At 41.6% G+C, this 12,470-nt stretch overlaps 1 protein-coding gene across 3 annotated transcripts; it reads right to left on the bottom strand.

Moving 5' to 3' along the window:
• Positions 1 to 378: 378 nt before the first annotated feature.
• Positions 379 to 5,822, bottom strand: LOC150041584 (uncharacterized). Of its 3 annotated transcripts, XM_090326244.1 has the most exons (6): positions 5,751 to 5,822; positions 4,300 to 4,346; positions 3,348 to 3,537; positions 1,516 to 1,620; positions 958 to 1,051; positions 379 to 629 (listed from the first exon to the last, which is right to left on the bottom strand). In XM_090326244.1, the coding sequence occupies exons 3-6, from the start codon at positions 3,529 to 3,531 to the stop codon at positions 557 to 559; spliced, it is 456 nt and encodes a 151-aa protein (XP_090182370.1). In that variant the 5' UTR covers positions 3,532 to 3,537; positions 4,300 to 4,346; positions 5,751 to 5,822; the 3' UTR covers positions 379 to 556. The 3 variants fall into 3 exon arrangements, with proteins under 3 accessions (XP_090182370.1, XP_090182369.1, XP_090182371.1); XM_090326243.1 differs by lacking the exon at positions 4,300 to 4,346 and having other exon boundaries at positions 5,751 to 5,820; XM_090326245.1 differs by lacking the exon at positions 5,751 to 5,822 and having other exon boundaries at positions 4,233 to 4,311.
• Between the last annotated feature and the right edge of the window lie 6,648 nt (positions 5,823 to 12,470).

Genomic DNA, 12,470 nt, shown 5'->3' with positions numbered 1-12,470 from the left:
ATAAAAATAGGGCAATAGGTCCAGGAGCTTGCCCTAGTGATAGAGTGCTTGGCTAGCATGCACGATGCCCTGGGTTTAATTCCTTGGTACCACATACACAGAAAAAAACGTAAGTGGTGCTGACGCTCAAGTGGAAGAGCACTAGCCTTGAGAAAGCCCAAGGACAGTGCCCAGGCCTTGAGTTCAAGCCCCAAGACTGGCAAAAAAAAACCCAAAATACAAAACAGGGTGATATTGAAAATGACTCAACTACCTGTCACACAGACCAGGTGGAAAAGAGGATTTTCCCAGTGAGAAAATAACACCATTGATACAGGTGAGGAAAGAAACACACAACAATAAGCTATACTTTCAAACCAAATGCACAAGTCCAGAAACCTTTATTAATGTAAACTTGTAACATTCAAAACTCCAACTCTTTATTCTCTATGGAAGGCAATTGACAACTAAAAACATGTTCAAGGGATTTAGTATTAACCTGGTACTTCTACGCAGAAAACTGGTTCTGGCATCCTATTGATAAATGTTATAAGAGAATTATTTGTTTAAGGTTGAATTATCTGATGCGACGGCTGTCGAATCTTTTGAGTGTCTTCTCAAGGTTCTTAACTAAGTCTCGGCAATTGAATCTGAAAATTAAAGAGAAGGGTCATGAAGTAGATAGCCATAGAATTAATGACTTGGGAAGTACTGTGGAACAGGGAGTGGGACAACCACCACCTGTGTGAAAGTAAGGAATGTGTCCACACATTAAATGTCAGAAAAGGAATGACAAAGATTGTTAACTGACTTCAGGTAGGCCAGAAGTTTGCAAAACTCAGGCTCAGAAGATACCAACATAAACATCATTCGAGTCTACCTTTATGATAAGTGAAGGCTAGGATCTATTCTATACCACTTATTTTTGGTCCTGCTTGGGCCTAGTTGCAAAGGAAGATGGAAAGTATTGTCACTTACCTTATTGCTTTCTTGATGGCATATTCAACTATGTCTTTCTTTACTTCCAGAGGTCCTTCCACTTGCTCAAGCAACTGGAAAATCCTTTCATATCCTGAAAATCAAAAATATTTTGGCATTTCTCATAAATGTTAAACACAAGTGAACAGTGGTAAATGCATATATTTGTAATGATATGTGATAACACTGTTTATAAGTATTGGTAAATATGTCTGTTTGCCTCTGTTTGAGTACATATTTCAATTTAGTATATCTGTAGTGTGTATGCAGAGTGCATGCCTATGTGTGTGCATGTATGTGGTGTGTTTGTGTTTAAATATTAAACTGAGATACCGGTCCAACAATAAAATATGGTTAATAATAACTAAGTAAGGTAGAAAATTTAACAAAGAAGTGTCTGCTGGGACATTTAGTCACAATGAAGAGGACCATGGTAAAGTATGTGAAAAATGCAATCTGGCAGTAACTATCACTTCTGAGGTAGTGTCAAGCCATTCAACACCATTAAATGAGAGTAATCCCCAGTTTTTTGTCCCTAGCTGTTCTATTCTTACTTACCTCGGGCCCACTTTTGAATTTCCTTCTTAATCTCACGTCTTATGCTAGCATTGGTGTCTTCAGATCCTCCTGGTCCAGCATCAGGTGCCACAGCTTTTTGATCACCTGTAGAGAGGGTTCTGGTCATATCTACTCCACAAAGTGTGCTACTACCAGGTTTGAGAAGTAATTTAGTCACACTGATACCAGAGAAGTCTTCAGAAGAGTTCCAAAATCTAGAGGTCTAGATTTTGACAAGGAAGCTACAGTTAGGCCCTGACCTTTCTCCACTGTCTATTTATGGGCAACTTGGCTAATAGTGCCACAAGAAAACAAAATTGAGAGGGGGAAGTATGGTTCGAGGAGGTTTCCTCATTTCACGTGCACATTTCTGTGCGTCCTACATGCTAAAGTAATTTATTTCAAAACAGGATATTTTCAGTGAAGACATCATAGGCCTCCCCCATTGATTTCAGCATACATATTCAATAAATCCCTCCTGGTACCCTCTCACTCCACGTAGAAATGTAGGTGAACAAGATAACTAAGAAGCAGGCTATCACAGACACCTTATATCTGTAATTAAATGATGCTTTCATACAATTCGCATGAAGAGAAATGCAGCTCACATGATGTTCAGATGCCGAATATTCTCCATTACACAAAATTCCAGTGTAGATGATTCTCTTCATGAATTCTTTTGATGTCAAATCGGGGTGTTAGTCACTCTAAGTCTGAAACCATGATGTTATTTAAACATATTCTGTTACACCAGGCACCGGATTATAAGCTAGAGATCAGCAATGAGCAAGAAAGGATCTATATCTGTTACTAGTCAGCTTACACTGTTAGATGGGGTAGGTTACACAGTGACTGTACAGTAGACAATAGCACCCTCACAACTAGATTCATGATGATGAACTATGAAGCAAGTATGTGGAAGTGAACAGTAAAGAGATGCCCAGAGCTGCAACGTGGTGTTTCTTCTGGGAACTGACCTTGACAAAGCTGGTTAGCACATGCAGACAGTGACAGGATGTGGTGAGCATGAAAATAGAAGCTACGGTGACAAGAACCAGGGACCAGAGAGTAAAGCTCAGAATCAAACAGAGGGAAAAGAGGCTACTGTGGTTTAGTGTAGAGAGCATAATGTGTCTAAGAAGTGTTCGGCCTATAAGGCAAACTGACAATTCTGATGGTGTTCTGAGTGACTCAGAGCTTGCAAGGTATTTTTTTTTAGCATGGCCTGATGTTGGTATGATGCAATTCCCTATTTATGTCATCATTGTGGTAGCAAACTAAAACAATTTACATGTGACAGGGGCAGGAACAGAAAACAGGTAATCAGAAAGGAACTGTTGGGAGTAACCAGTGATATGGCATGTCAGAGTCAGCTAGAAAGTACAAAAAGTTGTGATTTGTAAATCATTATAATTATACTGCAGGGAATTCAAAGGGAAAAGCTGGACAGACAACAATGGGCATTTACCAATAAGGAAAGGGGGAAAATGGAAGTTCTGGAAAGTCAGCATAAAGGAAGGAATGGATAATTGGGCAATTTACTGCTAGGACATGAATGGCAAAGCCACCTCAGACTGAGGGGGCGTAGTTTAAAACTTTTTTTTTTATTTTGCAAAAGATCAAGTATGATTCTCTGTTTTACACCAGGCAGAAGACCTGATGATAGGGAAAGGTGAAATATGAGCAGTAGGTGAATGAGCAGATGATCTCTTTCTCATCTGTATTAAGACCTTAATGCTTATAGGAACATGCAATACTTATATCATTTCAAAGGAGTTTAGTTTCATATGGAAACATGTGGATTCCTGCCTGCCTATCAAAGACATGATTACCTTCTTCCTTTCCCTTGCTTGAAGTTTCAGGAGACACTCCCTCTCCTGCTGCTTTCTTCTTGATTGTCAGAGACCGTCTGTATTTCTTCTTAGGTGGTGGCGGTGGTGGAGGACCCATGAGTTCTTTAGCCGGCTTCATTTGACTCTGAAGCTTTTTAGAATTCTCACCTCCATCATCAGCCATTATGTCCTGGAAAACAGCAATGGAAATTGTTTAAAGGGGGAAGAGCCATATGAGTTTTATATCTGTCATGAAAGGGACATACTCGTAGAAGAGTAAAACTTGGAATGAAAATCTCAATATTTTTGTATCATTCTTACTCTTTTTTTTGTCAGTCTTGGAAGATGAACTCGGGGCCTGGGCATTGACCTTGGACACATTTTGCTCAATGCTAGTGCTTTGCCACTTGAGCCACAGTGCCACTTTCAGTTTTTTCTGAGTGTGTGGTACTGAAGAACTGAACCCAGGGCTTCATGCATGGTAGGCAAGCATTCTGCAAATAGGCTATGTTCCTGGTGCAATACTTTTGTATCTGGCTTTTTTGTGTGCATGTGGTATTGAGGAATTGAACCTAGGGATTTGTGCATGCTAGCCAAGCACTCTACCACTAGGCCACACTCCAGGCCGTCATGCTTACTTTTTTTACAAAACAAATATCAACGAAACTTATCTAAAATTATCTAAAAACTGGCTTGTACAGTTGCTATTCCTGTATTAGGAAGTACAGAGGAGCCACAGATCAGACAAATCTCATTGAAGCCAAGTAGGACCAAAAAGGTAAACCACATTTCAACCAATTCCAAGTATAATGTTAATTTCAGACATATGAAATGCATAGGACAGGATATCTTGTTTGCAATCTGGCTGCAACAAAAAAGACCTACCCTGAAAAATAACTAAAGCAAAAAATATAATGTAGTCTCAGAGTTGGGTAAGTGATACAGCAAATACCTAGCAATGTCCGGAGTCTGAGCTCGAAATTCCAATTTCTAAAGAATCTGAAAAACATCACAATTTTTTTCATTTAGTTGGAAGAACAATACAAGTACAAATGCAGTGAGAGTAATCGCTGACTAGGCAGCATTGTTTTTTAAGTCAGTGGTAAGAATATCCCATGTTGTCACACTAGTATTTACACATAGCCACTGAACTCCAACACAGAAGTGTGACTAAAGCGTAGTAGGTCAGGTGAAGTATCTATCCCATGTCTCAAACCAAGTCCCAAGTTCCAGCCACCTCCCAAATCCAACCTTCAGGAGTGCACTCAACTGAAATGTTTTATGATAAAGCACAAATTGATGGCTTAGTGACTGCCCGGCTGGTTCTGGTAGTCACCCAGTATGGGTGGTCACCAATGCAGCCCCACCCACTAGAAAAGAGGTCTTTTCCACGCCGCCTCACTAAGGAGACGTGGCCAAGATTCACCATTATCAGTGAAGAGAAAATGAGGTCGTCTAGGAAGACACCATTGAGAGCCGAGAAGTGGGTTAAAGTACAGCTCTCCTACTGCCAAGGTGGGAGCCACACCCACTGGAGTGCCGTAAGGGGATAGCTGAGGAACAAGCAGGCACGGAACCTCCGGGTATCCGCACCACGGAGTCGTCCGAAAGTCCTAACATAGCACGACTTCCCCACCAAGAGCAGGGCAATATTTCAGACAGACACGTTAGGGCTGGGGGAGAACTGGGAGAAGAAATGAAGAAATGCCACCCTAAACCTTCCCACAGCCAAAATACAAACCTGAACGTCCGCAACCCAACCGTGAGCACCTCAAAACCGCAGTGATCACGAAGAGCCTCACTTCCAAAATGGAGGATAGTGACGCACTTCACTTCCAACATGGAGGGTAGGGGCACGCCTCCCTTCCAAAATGGCGGGTAGAGGCAGTGCCACACTTCCAAAATGGCGGGGCAGTGCCACACTCACCAAAATGATGGGGTTTGCGGCTGAACACACCTCCAGAAAAACCAGGTAACGTGTGCCTCACTTTCAAAACGATGGGGTAGTGGGGCACCGCACCTTCAAAATGGCGGCGTGACTTCGTCGCGCCTCCAAGATGGCGGGGTTGGCAGTGCCCCGCCCTTTCAAAATCGCGGGGCAGTGCCACACCTCACAAAGTCATCGGGTCACCCACTTCCTGAACAAGCAGCCAGTGGTATGGGCTCACTTCCGAAACAATCCCGTACCTATACCTCGCTTCTGAAACAACCGGGCATCAAGTGGGCCACACTTCCAAAATGGCGGCGCAGCTGTGGGCCTTACTTCAAAATGGTGGGGTAGTGGCACACCTCATAAAACCATGGGGTAGCGACGCAACTCACAAAATTATCAGGTAGTGCTCTGCCTCACTTCCAAAATAACGGGGTACCAGAACGTGTCAGAATGGTGGGGTAGATACGCACCTCACAAAATAGTGGGGCACCGGCGCGTGTTATTTCCAAAATGGCGGGGTGCCAGCGTACCTCAGGTCGAAAATGGTGGGAAGCGGCACAAGGCAAGTCCACCGGGATATTCCAAGACAAGCTCCAAGGTGCACACAAAGCACAAGGTGCACATGTGTGCGCCCTCTGTGGTCTGGGGCGGAACTGCAGGCTAGGTAGATGATGCTGATGAATACACTTTGACAAGCTCCCACTTCCAATACGGGAGAACTGTTAAATGAACCAGACCTTCAGGAAACTGAAGTTCTTAATTGTGCTTGTGATTGTTATTGTTATAGTACTATAAACTTGTTGTTTACAAAGAATTCATTATAATGTTTCCTATCATATACCCAGGAATTCTTCATGAATATATTGCCCTGTGTTTTACCAGGTGCTTTTACATTAGGAAAATTCCTAAAATGTTTACATGAATATACCACTCACAGTGCATTTCTTTCCTGTTCCAGTTTACCTTTTGTCGTTCCAGAGGAAAAGGAAACAGGTTTCATAAAGAATGAGACACACCTGTCATTTATTTATTTACATATTTATTTTGTGTGCGTTGTGGGTCTTGAACTCTGAGTCTAGGCACTGTCCCTGAACTCTTAAGCTTAAGGCCACCAACTTACTGGAGCCACAGCCTCACTTCCCTCACCTGTCATGTAATTCCTAGGGCTTTAATATTGGGACTTCACTTTCATTGGTACTTTTTGTTTTATTCTAGAGATTTGCTGTTGTTACCCAGAAATACAGTTGATTATGGTTGCCCTAAGTTCAAAAACTTGGACATAATTACTACCAACATTGTTTGGCTTAATATACTTTGCAGACTATGTAAAAATAAACATTTTAGTGTTTCCTCCTCAGCCAACACACTGTTACATTTCCATTTCACAATCCTCAATATATTACTGAATTATAGACAATCATCCTTATCCTCTTTACAAATTAAAGGGCAATGCCTTGACCTTCATTTGCAAGTTTGATATTTGCCCTGGGTTATTTAATTTTAGTTAGAGTTTAGTTTGGTATAACAAAGTTAAAAATAGGAAAAAGAAGCAAAAACCAAAACATATCCTATTCCCCACACAGAACATGTGATTTAAAGCCTCATTTCATAAATTTTTAAAATATATTTTTATTATAATTAATAGAAGTGTTACATTATATTCACCAGATAGAAAGTGTAATACTTCACAAACTTTGATACCCTTTCTCATGTCTTGGTCCCCATTTCCTTCCCCCAACCCCCACCCCTAATCATGGTGTCCCCCTTCCCACTCTATTTCAAATAACCACATAAGCATATATACAATACATGAGATAACAACTTAAAATACTGTAAAAATATGAGATAACCAACGGACAGCAAAAGAGATGAGAGATAACATAGTACATTAAGGACAACAATCACTCATTATATGGCTTTTGTTTCTGTATCCTGGAGGTGCTGTTTCATTTACCATCATGCTATATGGCCTTATCTATCTAGGTTTTGCTCTATTGTAAATCTCTGCTAGGAGAGCCCAACCTTTCCACTGATTATGACAAATAAGGCAAACCATCGCGCCTATGTTCCTTTGAGTCTGGCTTACTTCACTTAATATGATTTTTTCTAAGCCTTTCCATTTCCTTACAAATGGGGCAATGTCATTCTTTCTGACAGCAGCATAGAATTCCATTGTGTATAAATACCACATCTTGTTGATCCACTTATCAACTGAGGGGCATCTGGGTTGATTCCATATCTTTGCTATGGTAAATAGTGCTGCAGTGAACATCGTTCTGCCAGGGGATTTAGAATGTCCTTGTTTCTGGATGGTTGGGTAAATGCCAAGTAGTGGAATTGCTGGGCCATACGGGAACTCTATGTTTAGTCTTTTGGGGAACTGCCATACTGCTTGAAGGAGTTTGCACTCCCACCAACAGTGATCACTCCGGGCCACATCCTCTCCAGCATCTGTTGTTATTAGATTCCTTGATCATGGCCATTCTAACTGGAATGAGGTAGAATCTTAGAGTTGTTTTCATTTGCATTTCTTATACAGCCAGACATGTCAAGCATTTCTTCATGTGTCTATAGGCCCTTCTTATTTCTTCTTCAGAGAAGTCTCTAATCTTTGGCCCTTCTTTTAATGGGAAGGTTGTGTCTTTGGGGATTCGTTTTGGAGTAATTCAATTTTTTAGCTGGTGATATATTTTAGATATCAGGCCTTTGTCTTTTGTATGGTTAGTGAAGACCTTCTCCCACTCTGTAGGCTTTCTAGTTAGTTTGCTGGCTGTGTTCTTTTCCATACAGAAGCCTGCAGTTTAATGCAGTCCCACTTATCCAGACTTTCTTGTGCTTATCCAGACTTGTGCTTCTGGGTCCTTATTAAGAAAGTTTCGACCTGTGCCAAGGAGAGCTAGTGTATCTCCTATTCCTTCTTGTAAAGTTTTCAGTGTATCTGCTTTTACCTCTAGGTCTTTGATCCACTTGGAGTTAATTCTAGTGCAGACAAAGAAGGATCCAAATTTGTTTTCTGCAGATGCTTAACCAGTTCTGTCAGCACCACTTGTTGAAGATGCTGTCTTTCTTCCATTCTATTTTTTTAGCTCCCTTATCAAATTTTAGGTCGCCATAGGTCTGTGGGTTAATATCTGGGTCCTCAGTTCTATTCCATTGGCCTTCAGGCTAGGTCTTGTGCCAGTACCAAACTGTTTTGATCACTATAGCTCTGTAATAGAGTCTAAAGTGTGGTATTGAATTCCTCCAGTGCTGGTCTTTCTGCTGAGAATTATTTTTGCTATACGGAGTCTTTTATTATTCTATATGAAATTTTGGATTGTCTCTTCTGTTTCTTTAAAGAATGACATTGGGATATTGATGGGTATTGCACAGAATTTGTAAATAGCCCTTGGCAAGATTGCCATTTTCACGCTGTTAATTCTTCCAATCCAGGAGCATGGAAGGTTTTTCCATTTTCTCAGTTCTGCTTTAATTTCCTTTTTCAGGGTTTTAAAGTTTTCATCAAAAAAGTCCTTTACAGTCTTTGTTAACTTAATTCCTAGGTACTTTATTGTCTTTGAGGCTATTGCAAAAGATGTTGCTTTCCTGATTGCTGCCTCGTTCCTCTCATTGTTGTCATATAGGGAGGCAATTGATTTTTGAAGGTTAATTTTTTTTAATGTTTTTTTAATTTTTTTTATTGTAATTAGTAAAAGGGTTACATGATATTTGCCAGATAGAAGGTGCATTAATTCACATACATTGATACCCTTTCACATGTCTTGGTACTCGTTTCCCTCCCCCCCCACCCCCCCACCCGTCTTGGTTTTCCCCCCTTCCCTATCAAATTTCAAATATCCAAATACAAATAAATTCAATATATCAGATAACAAAGTGAGATACTATACCAATATGAGATAACCAAGGGACAGCAAAGGAGATGAGAGACAACATAGTACATTAAGGACAACAATCCTTCATTATATGGCTTTTGTTTCACTATCCTGGAAGTCCTTTCAATTAGCTTCACATTATATGTCCTTATGTATCAAGATTTTGCTCTATTGCAAATCTCTGGTAGTAGAGCCCAAGGTTTCTACTGATTATGACGAATGAGGGAAACCATTGAGCCTAAGTTCCTTTGAGTCTGGCTTACTTCACTTAATATGATTACCCTGCTACCTTGCCAAAGTTTTGAATCAGCTCTAGCAGCTTGCGAGTGGAATCTATAGGGTTCTTTAAATACAGAATCATATCAACTGCAAAGAGGGACTATTTCACTTCCTCTTTCCCTATTTGGATCCTCTTTATGCTTGCTTCTTGCCTTATTGCTCTGGCTAGGAATTCTAATACTGTGTTAAAGAGGAGTGGAGAGAGTGGGCATCCCTATCTCCTTCCTGATTTTAGAGGAAATGGCTTTAATTTTTCACCATTATGTATAATGCTAGCTGTCGGTTTGTCATACACAGCCTTTATTATACTGAGGTGTTGGCATCCCTCTGAGATGCCCACGTGGCGGGGGTAAGATGGCGACGGGGCTCCCGAATAATACAGACCCCTGAGACCATGACTTTTGGTGCAGGTCTGAGTTTATTCCACAAATTGTGCTCGCTAAATACAGATTGAGCGATCGCAGCTGCATCATCAAATAGGAACGACCATCAGCCATTGGTGTCCTGAGACACGCCCCACTGCTTAAGTCATTGTGTGTGTACGTAATCAAGGGCAGATGGCAAACAGCAGGATTCCCCACATCTCCCCCTTTTTTATTTATGGGGCCTAACCAACTTAGCTAAGGAAAATATGGGTCCTGCTGCTGCGGAAATGGGCTTGGTGAGCCAAAGAGAACTAGGGCTATGTGAGTTTCAGAAACGGGATTGGGGTAAATGGGAATCACAGGCCCCATGTCCTCCCCAGCATGCTTTGAGGGAAGATAATCGTTCATAATCATATCACAGTCCTCTCCTTTGGAGTCAAGTTCATTACTCTGGACCTCCACAGTTCCTGTTTCTTCTGGTTCCCATGCCAGAGTAGACATAGGATGAGGTAGCTTTGAGGAGAGTCCGTGGCATCCATATCTGGCAGAGCAGTCATCCAAGGTGGTTTAGGTCAGTGTCCTGGGCTGTACTGGTGAGGTCACGAAGGTAGAGGCAGGACTCAAGTCAGCTGGCTGTAGCTGGCGGTGGTGTCGCTGACAGGCCATTTTGTGGTGGCAGGAACTTGTGGATTTCCTATTCCTGAAACTTGAAAGTTAACAGTTATGCAAAGAGGGTAGATCATGTGCTGTCTTAGAGGGTGGAAATGTTAGGGGCGTATCCCAGAGGTGGTCTTATTCTACATCACAAACCATAGCTACGCCCTCCGATCAGGTGGCAGGCACCATCTTGGCCAGGTGTGGTTCCAAGACCAGGAGGTGCATGGGTTTCCATTTGTGATGTGCTCCACATCTCCCCCTTATTTAATTAGCAGGTGCTTGCCTTACTTGAGGGTGTGCCTGTCTTAGATTGTCCCCCTCTAGGGATCTTACCCGTCACTGACTACCACCCTAGCTCTTCAGGCAATACACCTGCAGGGTTAGCAGACACAAATGGAGATTTTAAGTCGGGCAAATGGCCAATGTCCACAAAGGAAACCCTTCTATTCTCTGGTCTGTACCTGTACATCCTGGTGAGGGCCAGGGCCAACCTCATAGGGTTCCCAGTCCGCGTCTCATGGCACACATGAGTCAAACCCTCACCCCACTGTTAACTGAGGGCCTGGCTCCTGCCAGGTGTTAGTGATCAGGTCCTTCCATCGGACAAGGGGCAGGGTGGTTGGGCGAGGTAGCACGGTGCCCCAATGCTTATAAGCAGGGGAAAAATCCTTTAGATTTGAAATTTAAAAGTTCAATGTAAAGAAAGTATCAAGCTTATCTCGAGGCCTAATGCCTTAGGTACCTGTATTCCCCCATTTTTATTTGTTTTTAAGGGGGCCAATGGCCAAGAGTAGGCTAGCTAAAGTCTCAGGAGTGGAATCTGGGTGAAGATTTGTCTTCTATAACTTCTTCAAGCTGACCCAGGGGCATTGTCTCTATGCTTGATCAGGGACCCTAAAAGCTTAGCCTAATTTACAGACTGATAGGCAAATTGCCTCAGGTTCACAAGCTTCTTTCCTGAATTTGTGGCTCATGTCAACCCAAAATCTGCTCAGTTAGGGCTTAGAGCAAAATTAGGATTGTAAACTACCCATAATTTTGACAACCTTAAGTTTTAACTACCCACTTATAAGTTCCTGCCCAGTAACACAGGCATTAGTAAGGCATGCTTTCAAAGGATTTTCTAAGCATAATCTTACTGGGAAGGGCCAAATTTACATCTGAATAAGGACCTGCTGTTCTTTTCTGTGGGCCAGCTAGAAACTGTTACAAACTTACAAGGGCGAATTGAAATAGCAATTAAACAATCATTTTGTTAGCCCTAATTTTCCTTTTTACTCTTATTAAAACCCTTTTTTCCCAATTTAATACATTTTAAGTAATACTAATCACATCACCCACTTTACCATCAGATTTCCAGTGTCAGTCTGCAAGGGAGAGGCAGGATGAAGCCCTGTCATTTCTAAAAAACAAACAGGCAAGGTATTTGAAGCTGATAAATTCACATTTAAATTTTTGATACTTATCTCCAAATTTAAACTCAATACAAATCCCTTGAGGCATTTGGGTCTTGGAGTTTAGACCTAGGTTTAACCAACTACCCATTTTTTGTATGTTAGTTTCAAGTATAAACTTGTATACTTGTACACAAGTATAATCTCGAACATGTTCGCTCACACACATTCACACATTCACACTCAAACATCTAAGCCCATGCAAAATTAATATTGGCCGTACATTTTTTGAAGTTCTCAAAAGATTCAAATACAAGGATCCGTATTTAGGACTGGTACCAGTTTCAAAGACAAAACTGGACAAGGAAAAACATGTAACATGGACAAGACAGAGAAGCAGAGACTTTTAAGTAACCCCCAAACTTCTGATGGCATGCCTGGCCTTAAACTATTCCTTGTTAGCCAGCCAGCGGAGGGAAAACAAAACAACAAGAAAATTGGGCTGGGTAGATACCCTTAGACATGTCTTGCTGGTGAGACTCAAACCCACACATCCGCTCAGATGTACCCCGTTATCAACAAGAACCCTAAAAGAGGTCAAGGCGTCCCTTGACCACACTGTT

The sequence above is a fragment of the Megascapheus bottae genome, chromosome X (genome assembly GCF_031878675.1).
Source record: "Megascapheus bottae isolate mThoBot1 chromosome X, mThoBot2.hap1, whole genome shotgun sequence".
NCBI lineage: Eukaryota > Metazoa > Chordata > Mammalia > Rodentia > Geomyidae > Megascapheus > Megascapheus bottae.
Note: the sequence above shows the minus strand (reverse complement) of the source record. Positions and strands in the feature narration are given on the sequence as shown.